The following is a 17,271-nucleotide window of genomic DNA, read 5'->3' as shown; positions in this document are numbered from 1 at the left end:
GCCTGGGCACCAGCTGAAAGAGCTCCTCTTGCTTGCCTCCGCAGGAAACGGGCTTACAGCAAAGAGGCTGTGTACAGCGATAAGCTCCAGCATTATAGCACCGGCCGAGGTGAGTAGAAAGAACATACCCACCGCAGGGTACAGGAGGTGAGCGCTTGGACTGCTCCCTATAGCCAGACTTGCTGGTCCGGACCGCAGAACCCCTTCCAGCCCCCAGAGCCCCAGCAGACGCCTCTCTCTGCAGGTTCCCCAGAGCCACAAACTGCCCGCCCCTTCTGCTGTCTGCCCGTGGTGGGCACTCATTGGGTGCCCATTGGGTAGATTATCTTCCACCTTGATAAGCCCATATAGGACACAGAATGCAGGGAGAAGATTGGGTTTAGCAAGTCAATGAATCCTGAAATCAGACTCAGTGGCAAAGGATGGAGGGTTCTCCATTAACATCTTCTGCCTTATCTTATCCAATTGAGCGGCTGGGGAATGTGTTAGCCAAATTCACAGATAAGCCAGAGAACATGAATGCAGGGAATTAAAAAGATAGCAGAGCCCAAGAGGCCAGCGTGTTGGCGTATCTCCCAAGTGTTTTCTTTTAAGCAGTACCTTTAAAAGTTTTTCTCACTCATTATCCTACCCATCTCTCTCTCTTTTTAAAACTATGTGTAATATTTTTCTAACTAAAATTCCTTGTCACCAATGTACAGTATAAAGTCCTATGTCAAAATGATTCTTTTATCTGTGTCATTACAACATTGCAGGATCTGAACAAGGTCCCCCTAGGTCAGCTGGGCCACCTCCCCACTTCCAGAAAACTTAGCTCCCCAGGCCATGTTCTCATTCTAAATAACTCCCTTTGAATTCCCCGATGATGGGGATCATTGATGCCCCCAGAAATCCATGCTAGCCCTTTGCACTGTGCTCTGTCACAGGCTCCTTCTGGAAGCTGCGTTTCACCTAAACTCCTCCCTGCTCAGTGCAATGCCCCACCCCCCGCCCTTTCTTCCTGTTCGCTCAGCAGTGAGCATGGAAGACAGACCTCGTGGACACACACACACACACACACACACATGCACCCTCAGCCTGCCTTTCGTGGGCAGCTCCTGGAGCAAATACGGGCTCAATGGTAAAATTTCTCCCAGACCACACTCTTCCCTTCTCCAAGGGTTCAACAAGGCAGGAAGGTGAGGCTGGGACCATCACCCAGCAGCCCCACCTCAGAGGAGCCAGTGCCGGCTGGGGCGGTACAAAGGCTATTCTGGAAAATCGGCTTTGCTCTCTGGGAGGCTTTCAATCCAAGACCAAGAAACGGCCACGGGTCTGTAGAGGACGGAGCCCCGGGGGCTGGCTGCTGTTCCCAGGCACTTGTTACTGGGAGGGAGGTGGGGGCTCCCTGGAGGCTCTGGGGCGTTGAGACTCTCCCACAGGGGACCAAGCAGCAGCACAAATGGTGCGGGACTAGGAGAAGGGGCCCCCGTCTAAGATTACCAGCAAAGTTCCTGCAACACTCAGAATCCCATCTACCTTCCTTCTTTCCCTGTCCTGGCCACTCTGTCCTTCATTTTAACCAGTTGTAACTGGTTTTCCAGGGCTGTGTTCTCAATCTTTTCCTACATCCTGACTCTGAGCCTCACTGCAAAATCTACAGATGCGTTTACCTATTTTAACATGTGCATTTGCCCTTCCAGCCAAGGCCTTAGCTTCCTCAGCTGAATAACACAGACTTGGACCATCTCTGATTCTCAAGGAAGGGTTCCACACCCCTCCCCCTACTGAGCATCAGAATTACCTGAAGGCCTTTCTCTACCCCCCTGCTTCCCCACCTCTGCCTCGGGATTCTGACATCACTCCCAACCACCCCCTGCTCTGGGCTAACTTCTGGCCATACTAAGAGCCACTGTGAAGTCCAGTTCCAATTTGGCATCCTCTGAGCTCTTTTGATGTCACATTTAGAGATGGCCGTGTCCACCTGATTGCGGAGGATGCCACATCGGGTTCAAGAGGAGGAATGCCATTTTGGAGCCTAGAGGTGACCTAGGGTGAGAATGGGGTACCCTAAGAAGGAGCTCCCCTTTGAAATAGACAAGCAAGCTAAGCCTTGTCACTCTTTGGGCAGGGTATACAGAGAGTCCCCAGGCATGGAGTCCAAGTGTAGCTTGGTGCCCATTGGGCCACTTCAACCTGAAATCTGGCCATTCTCCTGCTCTGGAGGGGTGGGCTAGGCCTGCCATATGCACAGAGGTATGCTTCCACAACAGCCGGAGCCCCTTTGGGGGGACTCTGTGACCTCTGAGGCCAACAGAAGGAGGCCTCCCTAGTCGTTAGGATGCACAGAGAAACCAGTCCTCTGTCTGCAGTAATGGTGCCTGCTGCGGCCAGCAAGCGGGGCTGAGCCCATGGCACCCCCTGTGATGAGCTGCGTGGTTGCTGACCCTGGCAGAGCCAGAGTTTGCTCCCGTGGCTGCCTTAGAAGGCTGTCTTCTTTTCCATTCCGCTCACCTTTTGTAAGCGTCCTTGCCCCTGTTCATGACTGTTCTTTTTATCTTGTCCCCTAACCCTGGCTCCTCCTTGCCACCTGCTTCCCTAAACTCACAGTTGCGTGCCTTGAACTGCATTCGTGCTTTTTCTGCTGTGCACATCCCTCGCTCTGATCCAGGCTCTTACTGTTGGAGAATCACAGCTGAAAGGCTGTTGAGCTGGGGTCAAGCTCAACACACTTGGAACAGAGGAGAAAACTCCCAACTCAGACGGAGGACATGTCTGGCCCAGGATGGGGAAGGAGTAGGAATATTTAGCCACAGAAAAGCCTATTTTGTGCCTCAAGGTGGGATCTTTGTTCTGGAAGCTCCCTTCGACTCATCCCACCCTGACAACACCTTGGGAGGCAAGCACTAATGCAGGAAGGTTAAGTGACTTACCCTGGTCACACAGCTCCTAGGCGGCAGAGGTTGATGGCACACTAAGTCTGGCTATGGAGTCCATGCTCTTTCCATGTGGCAGAAGCTCAATCTGCCCGGCAATCAGCAGCAGGTGAGAACCGAGTGGGGACTAACCCTAGTCCTAGGAGGACTAACTACCTGGCTAGTAGTTTGTTGGTTCCCCCTCCTCTGGTCCCACTGTAGGAGGCGGAAAGGTCAATTATGTCTAATCTACATGTGAGCCTGTGGATTACAGACTCTACCTGGACCGCCCACATACATGCCCCTCATGGTGAGGTGTGGCTAGCAGCTGCAGTTCTGAGGACCTCCTGCCCAGGGAATGACAGGAAACATACAACAGCTTCCCGACTGCATTCATCAGAGTCCCGCCCCTCTTTCCCTTAGGCAGGGCACAGGGTGCCTTAGAGGCCAGTGGTCCCTGCCCTCCCAGGCCCTCCTTTCAAGCTGATGCAAAGGCTGAAGGAACCTTTGAAGATGGAATACCTTTTCTAGCCCGTCCAGACATGGTAGAGCTGTTCACTTTGAGAGCAGTGTGCTGTCTCGGACACCGGTTCATGGCCCTCCTCTGAGCCTGCAGCACGTGAATAAGCGTGTCAATGGGAGGCTGGATTTGGGTGAGAGAGAGATTAGAGGGAAGGCAAGTTGGGAAGAGAATCTATTGGATGCGGTGTTGGATGCTTGGCTGAAGAGCCTGGAAGCCTGTGGTTCATGTTCAAGGGTGGGTGGGTTCGTGCTTTTCCAGTGTCCAAGGAGAGGCAGACGGATGGTTGTGTATTCTCATGATTTCGGGGAACCAGATATCAGAAGGTGCTTGCCGGCAGCCTAAAAACTGCCTGAACAGGATGACCAGTGAATAGTATGCCAGGGAATCTGTCTTAGAAAATTTCCAGTGGATTCTGCATTTGGGAAATACTACTGGTATTTATGGAGGTTGTACAACTACACACCCAATAGCAGCTGGTGCCTCCCTGATTTCTGAGTTGGCTGAACTGGGGAGGGGCAGGGGGAGAGAAAAGAAAGAGTTTGGGAAGGAAAGAGTTTGGAAAGCCCTTGCCTTTCAGGAAGGAACTCTAATACAACCATCTCCGGGTTGCAGGCAATTGTAGCTAATAATCACGGAGCTGTTGTCAAGCCTCGAGAAAAGCAAAACCAAACAGGGTATGTGACCAGGGACTAGTGAAAGCTCTAATTTCCACCTCGGGCAAGAGGACAGAGTACTGAGATGACAGAACAGGAGTGTGAGCTTGATCCCTGCAAAATGCTTGTAGAGACCAAAGCATGTGGGTCCTGGGCATTTACAACCTGAATTTGGTGATCCTGAGGAAACACAGATGATCAGTAAGAAAAAAGAATGGGGACCTCGTCTCATTTACTAGAGTTATACATTTAGTGATTTCAAGAGGAATTGCAGATGTAGTGAGTTTTTATTTTGGCAAGAATATATGATGATCTCCTACGGGAAAGCAGTGTAAAATGAGTACGGAGCTTGTGTTCAGACCCAAAGAAAGTGGGTTAGTGATTCTGTCAGCCAGGTAGGAAGTCACTAGCTTTATTCTAGTCCTTGTCCAATTCAAACTCTTGTTCATTTGATTGTTTTTTAAATTCATGAGTCAGGTGCAAGCAAGCCGAGGGATGCTTATCAAGCTTGTAGGTAACAGTTGGAGAGCATAACTAACACTGTATAAAACAATCAGAATTCAGAACTATCCAACAGCTTTGAATGCTAATTTGAAATCTGCAAGATGATATGTTAGAGGGATAAATGTAGAATCTAATGTTTAGGTTAAAACAAAAATAAAGCAACACAGAAATGAGGAGACCTGACTTGCTATTCGTTTGTGTGAAAATGTGTAGGTATTTAATTTACCACATGTTTAATATGAGTGATATAGAGCCAAGTGAAGAGCCAAGCACTGTTATTGATGTAAAATAATAGTAAAAATAATATCCAGTTTTGAGTACTTACTGTGTTAAACACTTTACTTCTGTTAACTCATTTAAGCCTCATAACTGTCCCATGAAGTAGATTTTGCATGTGAAAAAACAACCTCAGAGAGGACAGGTATCCTGTCCAGAATCTTGGAATTCATTGCAAAACAAGGTTTTAAACTCAGGTCTGTCTGACTCTGTGGTCCCCCAGGTCAGAGGAGGCGATACACAGACACACTATCCTCTGTGCTAGTAAGAGTACATCTACAGTGATCTCCATTACGAGAAGAGTATTTTTGTCCAAGCATCCTGCCCGTGGAAGGTGGCAAGTTCTGATCTCTTACCTTAGAGACTTGGAAACACCCATTCGGTGCTGGAGAAACATGGGCAGGGATCAAGCATGATACCTTTATGGCAAAGGAAAGGAGAAAATGTTGTCATCCTTCATGAAGTTATATAGAACCATCGAGGGAAAGATCAGAGTAGGCAGAGGTTTGATTCAGTAGGGAGCACCCCCACCACAACTGGAGCTATCCAACTCAGAGACAGGCTGCTTTGTGGGGAGGTAAGCTCTCTGTTCCTGGAAGCATTCAAGGACAGGCTAGATTGCCGACTGCTGCTCTAGGTGGGAGACTGGCCTAGATTAGACCCAGAAACACATCTTCGCCAAGATTCCATGCCCATCCTTCCTGACTCTGGGTGGTAGATGTATTTCAAAACTGTAGAGGACCAGCAGCCAGCCCGCTGGAAATCACCTTGGGCACCGGGGTAAAGGTCAGGGGGAGCCTGTTGGAGGAGGAGGCAGACTACTTTGGATAAAGAGGATACTTTGGCTACCTCTTCTGGGGGTAACAGGAACGTTGGTAACTGGTTGTGAGTAAATGAGGGCCTACGAGGAGTAGAGGAAAGGCCCCCAGGGGCAAAAAGTGGCAGGATTTTCAGTGGGTGCTTATTAAATGTCAAGGAAATTTATGAGCAATGCCTTGGTTGGTTATTGCCTTTGGGTTCCCAAGACTTCGATGGCTTAGAACCAGCGGGCCTTGCCTGGAAAGACCTGTCTATGCTGGTCATTGATGCCAAGAAGCAGGGAGAGGTTACACTCTGTTTCCTGAAGTACTTTGTGCAATAGCAAGTAGCCTGTGGCCTGCTTTCCTTCTCCTGGAGACTCGTCTGAGGCAATTACTGTGGTTTTAAGAACAAACTAAAATGGGTGAAACTTCCAAATACAAGGAGGGAGGAAGATCCTCCTCGGATCCCTGCTTTTCCACTGAGGCCCTTTGCCTCCCTTGGGGCTCCCCTCTTGGATTCTTCCCCAAATCCTGGCTGGGCACCCAAGAACTCTGCTCCTTCCTGGAAACAAAAACAAACAAACAAACAAACAAAAAAAAAACAAACAAAAAACCCCAACTACCTATTGCACTCTTCTTGGCCCTCAGAAGCAGGCGGAACAGACTGTGTCTAGTTCCCACCAAGCTTTCCTGGTAGGTTTATTCCAAGAAACTGCCCATCACATCAACAGCTTCAACCACCACCCGTGTTCCTCCTCAATCCGTAACTTCAGATTTAGACTTCTGGCTCTGTTTCCTTTCTGAGCGTTATGACAGACTTCCGGGCACTCGCGTATTTCATCTGCATGTTCAAAGAGCAAAAGCACGCGTGCAGACTTCCCTGACAATGGGGTTTCTGGCCCAAAGTCCCTTACGTGGTGAACAGTGCCACTTTATTCCACACGTCTTGGCATTGATTTGGCTGCTTCTTGTCCCTCTTTAATCCCCCATCTTTAAATGCTTAGCAAGTGCTACCAATCCTCCCTTTGAAATTTCTCTTGCCTCTTCATTTGTCCTTACTGCAGCACTCTGGTGGAAAACCCTGTATCTTGTGCTTTAACGACTACAACAACCCCACAGCTGTTTTGTCTGCCTCCAGCCCCTTCCCCCAGCATCCAGGTGAACGCAGCAGCCTGCCGGTCAAAGGCATTCCCCAATGCCTTGTGCTCAGTGCATCCCTTCCTTGCAGATGGAAGAGTTGTCAGCTCTGTGTGTCCGATGGCATTGATTCTAGCATCCCCAGCATTTGTCCCCGCTGCTTCATTTTTGAATGCCCCCTTATGGAGTGATGTAGGGTCACTAACAACGGCCAGGAGTTTCTTCTCCTTCCAGGAGTGCTTTGTACCACACAAGAAGGCTCTGGATAGTGGCTAAATCATTTGTCCCCAGACTTCTATGCCTTTGGTTTCACGGTCAAGGCCCTCCTGTGCTGGTCCGTAAGTGCTTTGCCTGCTCGGTCCCCCCTTCTGCCACACTGAAGCTGGCCACGTTCTCCTCATTCATGCCATGGTGGGCTTCTCTCTGGCTTTGCCCGAGATGCTCCAGGCTTCTTCCTCCTCAGTGCATGACCGTGGGACATGTCCTTCTAGAATAGTGACCTGGAACACTGGCATCCACGGCCCTCTGTCTTCTCTGGTTTCTGCTGCATTTATAGCTCATGGCCTGGTGTGGGCTCCTGATTCTAGACTCTCCGGCACTACTCCCCAGTACTGCCGGACTTCATCATCAGAAGAACCTCATGAGCTCTGCTTTTTCTATAGCTCCCATAATCCCTAGAACAGCATCCTGTCAACGTTGAGGCTAATGAGGGGGTAATCAATGTACCGCGGCCGAGCATTGGATGAAGTCCCTCCCAGGGACCAGATTTTATGTGTTGATCCCTAAACTGCTTCCCTCTTGTGCTTAGATATCTGGACTATGTTTAGGTGAGTCGCAAAGGTGACAAAGTCTGCCTTGGATCCAGAATGGCATCTGAGGAAGCACCCTTTGCTCTTTCCCATGGCTCCATCAAACCTGCTGGGACACAAGTTATCAGTGACTGAGGATAAGCCAAGTCACTACCTCTCTGGAGCCATACTGTAGGGTTCTAGGAATCCTCAGCCTACAGAGGGGCATCAGGTTGTTCCTGGCACTCTTGAAGCCTCCCAGGCTGTCTGCTCTCCATGGAACCTCCAAGATATCTGTGGCACTGATTTTGTCCTTTCTGAGTGCACAAGAGGGCTGAAGAGGAGCACTCCATCTTCTTCTTCAGCTCTCAGTACTCCTATGTCACCCACTATGGCCACTCCTATGGCCCTTTCCCAGCCTGCTTCTGCTCAGCCCTGAGACCCTGACACTTGCAAGTGGCTCTAACTGACATTTTAGATACACCCCACATATCTGCCAGCATCCCCAGCATTTGTCCCCACTGCTTCATTTTTGAATGCCCTCTTATGGAGTGATGTAGGGTCACTAACAACGGCCAGGAGTTTCTTCTCCTTCCAGGAGTGCTCTGTACCACACAAGAAGGCTCTGGATAGTGGCTAAATCATTTGTCCCCAGACTTCTATCCCAAAAGCAGGGGTTGATGGGTAAGATTTGGCCAATTTCCTCAGACTATGATCTTTTAAAGCTGGAGGCAGTCCAGGCTGCACCCCTAGCCATAGCATAGGTGGGTTTTGAGGTCAAAGAACAAACATACCTACAAATCACCTTTTTTCATAGAAATTAGTGAATTAGAAGAGCATAAAAATGAAGAATTTTTCTGTCTCTCAAGGCACTAGCAATCAGAAGTTTAGATCCATACACACTGCCTTTGTGCCAAAGGTATGTAACCTATGTTAGACATAAGGAAAAAAAGTCGATAACTGTAAAATAGTATAAATATACAATATTAACAACAATAATAATGTGAAACACCGTCCGGAGCATTATAAAATGCCTTATCTTATGAGCTGTATTGCATCTGATATTGTTATTACTACCACTGATAATATTTCCCCAACACTCATAATCTGAGAACAATTTCTGAGCCTGGTCTCCAAATGTTTGGCTGTGCCTGACTCCGCAGCTGACTTGAATTCCTTGTTCACTGTCTGGTGATTCATTGCACTAAATACCATTTTCCTGATAATTAAAAACTGCTCACTGGCAAGTGGGAGCAGGAACAGGCTGATGCAGGATTTATGCAGAAACACAAAATGAGCCAAAAGACAAATGACCTGTTCTGCCTAGCTAAAGGCTTTTTTTTCTTTTTTTTTTTTTTGTGCCTTTTTTTTTTTTTTCTCATCATCTTCAGGGACTTGAGAAAGCCTAGCGGTAATGCAGGAGAGAGGTCTGGAGAGCTGTGTTATTCCAGGATGAGGTAGATGCCGGGAAGCCGTGATGGGCACTTGCTTGGTCACATCACTCTCCCGATTTCGAGAGCTGGATCTCTGTCCCCAGCCGGAGTCAGGCCAGGACCCTCCGCTAGGGCAGCCCTCTCAGATCTTCATCAGGGGAAAAGTGCCCACATCTCAGCCATTTGGTAGACCTCTGATTTCAGCTTACCTTCCTCAGTGTGACAATGGGGTCTTCAGTTTCCGGGAAAACAAGTCCTGATTTTTACCGTCGCCCAGATGTGGAATTTCACAGGCACTTTGCATCTCTCTTCCTAGGCTCCTCCGTGTGGCCCCCTCAGCTGCTTGGGAAGGGCTTTACTGACAGTCAGGAGCCCCAACCTAAATAAGCTATGACATTGCTCCCCCACCCCCATTTCTGTAAGCCAGCAAAGTAGCAAACCTCTCCGTGTTAGTAAACTGCACCCATCATTGAAGTGTGGACTTGCTAACATCTTGGTGCACTTGGTGGCCTGTTCCTGGCCTGGAAGAATGCCAGCCCCATCAGATGAGCTGTTGTCCTCTGGGAACAGGTCCTTCCCAGAATGGATGGGGGCTAATATCCATAAAGCTCATTAACTCAGAATCCTTTCTCCTTCATCCTTATATGTGTCTGTGCTTGCAAACCATTCATTACCGCACATTCTAGATTGTTTAATTAGACTTTGCGGAAGAGTTCCTGTAGGACAGCTTAGCATACATCGTTTAAAAGCCCTTGATCTAAAATAACAAGGTAGTTATTTTTAAGGTAACTAATAAACTCTAAGTGTCTGACATCCTCCACTGACCACCTCACCTTGCTTCCTCTTCCTACCTCCCCAAACACTTCCTAGAACCGTTTACTGATAATCACCATGAGTACGTCCATGTGCAAGCCCTCCCTGTGTACATCAGGCGCTTGGCTGGGTATGTCACTGGCAATATGTTCTGTAATATCAGAGTCACCATGGGATAGAGGTGCCAGCTTTGCCACCAGCGGAAGAGAGACCTGTTCTGAGAGAAGGGTGGGGCTTTGCTGCATTATGCCAGGCTAATAAGAGGCTTTGGGATCCTGTCCTTGCCTAACAGCCCCAGCATCTGGCTCTCACCCTCCTCTCATCTCTGCACAGCACAGAACTTGGGCAAAGTCACAGGTTGTGACACTGACCTGCTGTCTGCTTGGCATTTTGAGTGGGTATGTGGTTGCCTTACCTCCTGCCCTCACCCCTTCAGCTCATGCTGGCCACCTTCCACCTGCTGCATCTGTTTCTTCCCCAAAAAGCTCTCTCCCTGCTTACCTGCATGGCGGCTGATCGGCCATCCCCGAAGGCTGATGGGAACCTGGGCGGTAACAGCACAGCTCCCTCCGTCCAGGGTGGGCCAGCCCTGGAGCATGTAGTCACCCACACCAGCTCCTCCAACTTCTCTGGGGGCTTCAGCCTGCTTTGGGAGGAAGTGGCTTGAAAACACACTTTTTCTAGGCTGACTGCCTTGCCTGATCTTACTTCCCTACCACCTGCCCCGACTGCTGTTGGAGCATCTTTCACATAAGCCACTGGGCTCTCAGAAACTTGTCCCAGGGGTTGCTTCTGGTGGAACCCCAAGTTTGGCTGCCTGGTGCTTATCTGCTTTCATTAGGCACTTCAGTCTGGTTTCAATGGTTCGTGCTCTTCAGTTGTTCTTCATTCCAAATGAGAATGAGATGAACCCCATCCCTACTTTCCTCCTAGTCCACTGTTAGCAAAGGAGAACACCTGCCTCTCTCTCTCTCACTCTTTCCCCTCCCACCACATTCCCCACAGATTAGAACATTCCACATAAAGGTGAGGATCTCTCTGACTCTTTATCCAAATCTCAGTTGACAGATGCCATAGTCAATGTTGTCATTCCCAGGTTCCCAAGGAGCGTTCTACCATGGTCTTGACCAACTTGAAGCAAGCAGCCTAGCATGCTAGGAGTGATTTTATTTAATGACTTGGAATGAACCATCTTTCAGAAAGAGTCGGTCTTCTGGGCAGGGAACCTGGCTCTCTCTGACTTAAAAAAAAAAAAAAAAATCCCCCTTCACTTCTTTGCTGTATCTTTCTTCTCCCTCTGGACTGTGCTCTAGCACTTCGAATCCTTACCTGAAGGATGACCAAAGCAACACAAACTTGGGGGAGCTATAGAGTCCTCAGAGTTTTTTGGATGAAAAATGTCAGAACTAGCCTCTGCATATAAGGCTGGGAGTCAGCTAGATGAGGTGCAGTGGGGATGGGCAGATGGTGCTCAGGGAACCTGGGGGACTGCCTCAGACTTGGGTCCCGACCAGGGGCGGTCGGCACCTGTGCCTTTCTGCCTACTCTGCTGACCTGACTCTTCCACCTACCAGACAGCTACAGAGGACAGGCAAACTGCCTCCCCTTCACAAGGATGCCAGGCTAGACCATGTAGTTCCGCTTTCAAAGTCCTCTCCTGCCCACCACACCACCACCAAGTGAACAGTGTCTAGTTTTTGCCTAATGACACATCAGACATGTTGAAAATTACATTGTGAGTGAATCCATTTGTTTCTTGGCTTCCATTTCCTTTTTTGTCCCCTCTTCTCCGCTTTCTGAATGTGTTTTTTCTGCAGTGACAATTCTCTCTTTTGTCCCCATGCACACCTATTTATCTTGCCACTGTAAACATTAGTGACAAAGTGTATATTCCTTTTTGTATTTCTCATTCACCATTTTATTCATTTTTCATACTTCAGGGTGTCTGAGGGCATGGACGTTCATTACCATTTTTCTTTAATTCCACCTCATTTTTTTTTTTTTCCCTCTGTAGACTTTGCTCTTTTCTCTATCAGCATTTTCTAAGCTTTTCTCTTCATGTTTTCTCTTCTGGTGTTCTGTCTTGACACTTCTAACTTGAGATTTTTCTAATAGCAATTTCTCCTTCTCTCTCTTTTTTTTAATCCCTCCTTCTCCCTCTTGCAGCCTCGGCCACAGCCGTCAGTTATAACCTTAACGGTGGCCTCCACTCAGAGAAGTTGTCAAGTTGATAAATATTGATATCTACCCTACCATTTTACCACCACTTTTCTGCTAATGCGTTTGGTTGGCATCAATCAGTTTCTTTGCCTTCTGTGAGTGCTCAGTGTGGGAACTGGTCCCGATCTGTCACTTATAAGTAATCTGCTCCACATTTCATCAAGAGCTCAAAAAGAGAAGAAAATATGGAGGAGAAGTAGAGGACAGAGAACCAAGCTAGTGTGGCCCATAGGGAAGGGAGATGGGAAGGCCTGGCCAGGCACAGAGAGGCAGTCTGTCTAGGGGGGAACCTGCCCAGCCATACCCTTGCTGCTGGGGACAGCAGCCAGGACTTACCACCATATCCTCTTTGGGATGTTAACCCTGCTTATCTCCTCTAATAAGGCTCCCCAGGGATGAAGATCTACATTGACCCCTTCACTTACGAGGACCCCAACGAAGCTGTCCGGGAGTTTGCCAAGGAGATTGATGTATCTTTTGTGAAAATCGAAGAGGTCATCGGAGCAGGTATGGCTCTCCCCTCCCCTCATTTCTGTTCTCTTGGTATCCAAGCATCTTCTTCCCAATGTCCTAGGTGTTCTCTTTCAGCATAAAAAGTCATCCCACTGAGAAGGAGCTTCTAACATCTTTCTCCTAGAAGATGAGTCTGACTCATCTGCAACATGTGTCTAGGGATCTTTGGGGGGGGGGGGTCTTGATCACGGTGGTCAAGCTTGACTGGTGTTGCGGAGAAGTCAGCTGCAGTTTCAAAAGACTCAGACATAGCTCTGGAAATGGACTACTGAATGTGGACAGACAGAGAGAGAGATCTAGGGTACACAGTGGAAAAGACTGAAAGAAACAGTAATTTTTAGAAGCTGGACATAGTGTCTCACTCACTGATAATATCTCCAGGGCTCTGGATCAAGATTCCTTCCCAAATGCATTTGGAGAGAGATCATGATAAAATGAAGAGGGACCGCGGTTTCTAGGAGAAAAACCTCCCCCTAAGTGTATTTTCTACAAAAGATCTATGATAAGGATGGTAACCCAAGACAGATTTCACTTCCAAGAAACGCGTGTGCATGCAACCATCTTACTATGTTGGAAGAGAAACTCAGCCCAGCAGAGGACTAGCTGCCCAAGCTGTTCTCAGGAGATCCTACCTAAAAACTGACCTAGATTTTTCATCTTTCCTTAATGGATCAGTAGTTGAGTCAATTTGGCAATGGACTCACATTAAAAAGTGAACAAGTAAAATAACCCCAAATATCATCACTTTATAAGTAACCTCTTTATGTCTTCTCTGCTGCCTGTTTTGAATCTTCTTAAAACGGTGTCTGCTTTGTGTCCTCTTTCCTACTTTTATTTTCTTCTACAACATTGTTTGTCTTTTCTTCTTCTCCAGTTCTTGTTAGCCGTTATTCAAGCTCTCTTCGTGCATAATGCTGTTGTCGTCTTTTTAGTTCCTACGTTTAGAAGTGCTTTATTCATACGAATATTTGGAGAGCCATGGTGTTGCCTCTTCCTGTAACATTTTAACTTGATAAAATACACTCAGTCAAAGTCTTACAGACAGCCACTTCATGTATTATCTTTAGGAGGAAAGTCACTATCCTTCCATTCACTGCTTCTCTTAATGCACTGAGGGGTCACAAAGCCATCTGTGAAATTGGAAGTCACATTTGAAAGCTTGCCCCATTAGGCCACCATTTTCATGCTCTGGCTTCTCTCTTAAAGAGCTCCGCCCTCATGGCATCTCTGGGGGCTGCTGGGACTGTCCCTGTTGGGACATACCTCTCCCCTCCCACCAGCCCCTCTGAGTCCCAGCCCGCTGGCCGTAATCTGATCCACATGAGTCTATCCGTGTTTCGCATGGACTTTCATTAAATATGTTACCGAACCACGACTTCCACTTCTGTGCAGATAATTTTCTCTTCCTCCTTAGATGCTGACATATTTAAGGATCATGCCTTGGAAGGCTGGATACCAGATAAATTGGATTACTCCTAGGGGCTCAGATTTCTGCAGTGAACTTGAAAGAGTGTCGGGGAGGCGTGCTTTCAGTCCTGTGCCCTGTTTCCTCACGTTATTAATTGTTGTTATGTCATGTGGTAATGGTGCTAGTGATTTTAATGTTGTTTTTTATGTCATGTGCTTCAAGCGATATGTTCTGGACTGCATGTCACCCCAGAGAGCACACATCGGCCCCCTTCCGCCTGTGTCAGGGGAAGAGTAAAGAGGCTTTTCACTTTATGACCCTGCCATGGAGTGACGATTGGGGGTGAGCTCACCCACTGCTGGCCGCCTATAAAGGGATAATCGACGGCCCAGCTCCATCCTTTATTTTCCCTTTTCGTGTAGCCTGGGCCGCCACTGCTGGTACATCTTCCTCAGAGATGGTCAGCCCTCTCTGAGGCTCACGGGGGAGTGGGGAGGGATGCATACGTCCAGCATTTCAGGAGACACCCAGCAGTGCGAGGTAAAGACCTGTGCCTGGTCGCTGCCGACCGCCCTCTACCAGACGCTCACCTCCTCACGATCCAGAAATTCCAGGGCTAATCCCTGTGGATATTAATTCACTATGTATAACTCGATGCAGTTTTACCAGAAGACGCTTCTAGCTGGAATCAGTCCCCACTCTCCAGTTCTTTTTCTCCTGTCTCCCCACTCTTGCTTCTGCACACCCCGCCTCACCGAGACTGACTTTACTTTGTGCTAAAAGAGCTGGTGTGAAGGTCAAGTTAAAAAGAAAAGCATTTTGTAAGGTAATGTTTAGACAGTGTTGTTGGCATTGCCGCTCTCAACCTCCCGACTGACTGGGAGCAGGGTGCAAAAAGGGGGCTGCAGATCCTAACAACACAGGAAAAGAAGGCTCGGAAGTCATTCGTCCTTTCTCTGCTTGGGTACCCCCCCCCAACAAACTCTTATTGAATACTTCTTGCATGTTGGACGTGGGGCTCCCGAGATAGACAAACAGAAATCCTCTCCCCTCCCCAGAGCTCTGACAATCTTAGTGGGATATCGGCCAGTCATATGTTCACTGTGGGGCCAAGCCAGAGCAGCATTCAGTCCCTTGCTCTGGGAATGAGCAGGGGCATCAGGAAGGCTTCACAAGGAGATGACCTTTGCCCTAAGCTTTCAAAGATGAAAACTGGTAGAAAGAACAAGATTTTTGTGAAACTCATTAGAGAATGAGACAATGACAGAAGAGGAAAATTGCATGACTTAAGGAGAGAAATGAACATGACCTTCCAGCAGCAGGCTGCCAGAGACAGCTGGCACCAGTTCCCAAGAGCTAATAGTGTATGTCTCTTTCTAGCCCCGTGTTCAGTGACACCTGTGGCTGGGACCACATCAGCCCCAGTAGGGGTGTTTACATGGTGGGAATTGGCAAATGCTACAAATGGGAGATCTTCGTTTCTTTGCTTTCTGGAGAGCTCCCCAGTGAACACTTACTAGCACACTCCAGCTTCGCAGACCATGCAAGGTTATTTCAAAGGATGCAGAGGACCCCACCCATACCTGTTGAGTGTGGGGCCCGAGAAATGGGTTGCGATTGTGGCTGAAGGGGTTCTGTTTAGAGTTCAAGAAGATCCTCGTTCATTAAACACTGACCCTGTGCCTGAACTGTGGTAGATTCTGGGAAATGCACAATGCCTGTCAACCCCTGCCCTGTGGGGCGATAGTCTAACTCATACACCATGCTGGTCCACGAGAGAACAGTGGGCCACTGACAGCTGAAAAGAGGGCCCCAGGGAACACATGGGCCTGGAGATGGGAAGAGAGACTTGAGGGCAGGAGAGAGTCCAGGGAAGAGAGACGTTAAGGGCCCTTGAGGATGTGAAGGCTTTGGATGGGCTGACTCTCCACATGACACATCCTGAGAACAAGGAAGAGAGAAGGCTGACAGGTAGGTGTTTCCTGACAGTAAGCATCAAGTACTGAGTCTGGGGAGTCAGGCTGAGATTCGGCATTCCAGAGGCATGGGTATGGATTTTATCCCATGGAGGATGGTGAGTTTTAGGTAGGCATCTAAACAGGCTGGGTGACAGGAATGAGGCTCTAGGGACACAAACTGGATAGAGGCTGTGTCTGGATTGGACCAGAAGGAGATGATGGGGAAGAGTGGGTGAGGCCTCGGAGGCATGAAGACAAGTTACGGGACTTTGCTTGGAAATGTGGAGAGGATGGTTGGGTGGTAGGGTAGCTCAAGTAGCCTTCAACTGGAGTGGATCCAAACATGGTGAATGGAACTGATTGGGGGGGGGGGGCAACATGAAGGTTGTGGCCAGAAATGTGGGGCGCAGGATTAAACCCGTTAGAGGGAGGGAACCCTGCCAGGCCCCAGGGGTAGGCGTTGGTGGTCATGCATGTGAGTAAAGGCAGTAGAGTCAAGTCTAGGTATTGAAGCTGAAGAGTTGTGGCAACTGTGGGTTTTCTCAACATCTGACCCTGTTTCTCAACATCGCCCTCCAAGTTCCATGAAGGGGATGCATTCTCAGAGTTTTTGTTCGTCCCACGCCAGGCCTGGTGTGGCACTCAGGAGCTCCATCAACTGTTTGTTGCATATGGTTGAAGGAAAGTAGATCCTTGGTGGGGCGAGTAGAGCAGGGAGGAAAATTGGGGGCGACTAGGCAGAGCTTAGGAGAATGGAGAAAACCTAGAAGAAGGTGAAGAGTCCTGATTCACTTGGCGCTCCAGAAGTGGCTCAGTGAGATGAAGGCTGGCCTTCATCCCCCACAGCAGATAATGGATATCACTGGTCTCTTCAATGAGGGCCACAGGCCTTCTGGCGTCTGGCAAATATCAGCTCTTCATGACCATGAATCTGACTCATTGGAGCCCTCCCATAGATCAACTCCAATGCATTGGTTAATTCTGATCAGTTCAATCCACAGATTCACCCAGAGCATCAAACAGGCTGCTATCTATAATTGGGCCCTCCAGCATGAATGGCAGTCTGGGTTGTGCAGTGTGCAACCTATGTAGCTGTACACAGCAGCCCCGATCATGACTGTCAAGTGCATGGAAATGTAGGTAGAAGTGACACTAGAGGGAGGCTTCCAAAGGAAGATATGGCAATTGTATTTTAGTAACAAATCTTCTCTCCTGACTCCAGTAGCTGCCAATTCAGCATTTTTACAGAAAACTTTTTTGAGAGAGAGGCAGGCTTATGGGGAGAGGGTTGGATGTTGGGGATCTGTGATATGCACTGATTGGGAATGGACCAACAAGGCTCCCTGGTTCT

General features: G+C 48.5%; 1 protein-coding gene across 1 annotated transcript in view; it reads left to right on the top strand.

The window, feature by feature from the left end:
- Nucleotides 1–17,271, top strand: part of EPHB1 (EPH receptor B1) — a 417,459-nt gene that overhangs the window by 336,887 nt on the left and 63,301 nt on the right. Inside the window, exons 9-10 of the mRNA XM_082715150.1 lie at nt 45–109; nt 12,426–12,548. Coding sequence (XP_082571276.1) covers nt 45–109; nt 12,426–12,548 — 188 coding nt within the window. The remainder of the gene's footprint in view (nt 1–44; nt 110–12,425; nt 12,549–17,271) is intronic.

This window comes from Mustela nivalis (genome assembly GCF_964662115.1).
Source record: "Mustela nivalis genome assembly, chromosome: 1".
Taxonomy (NCBI): domain Eukaryota; kingdom Metazoa; phylum Chordata; class Mammalia; order Carnivora; family Mustelidae; genus Mustela; species Mustela nivalis.
Note: the sequence above shows the minus strand (reverse complement) of the source record. Positions and strands in the feature narration are given on the sequence as shown.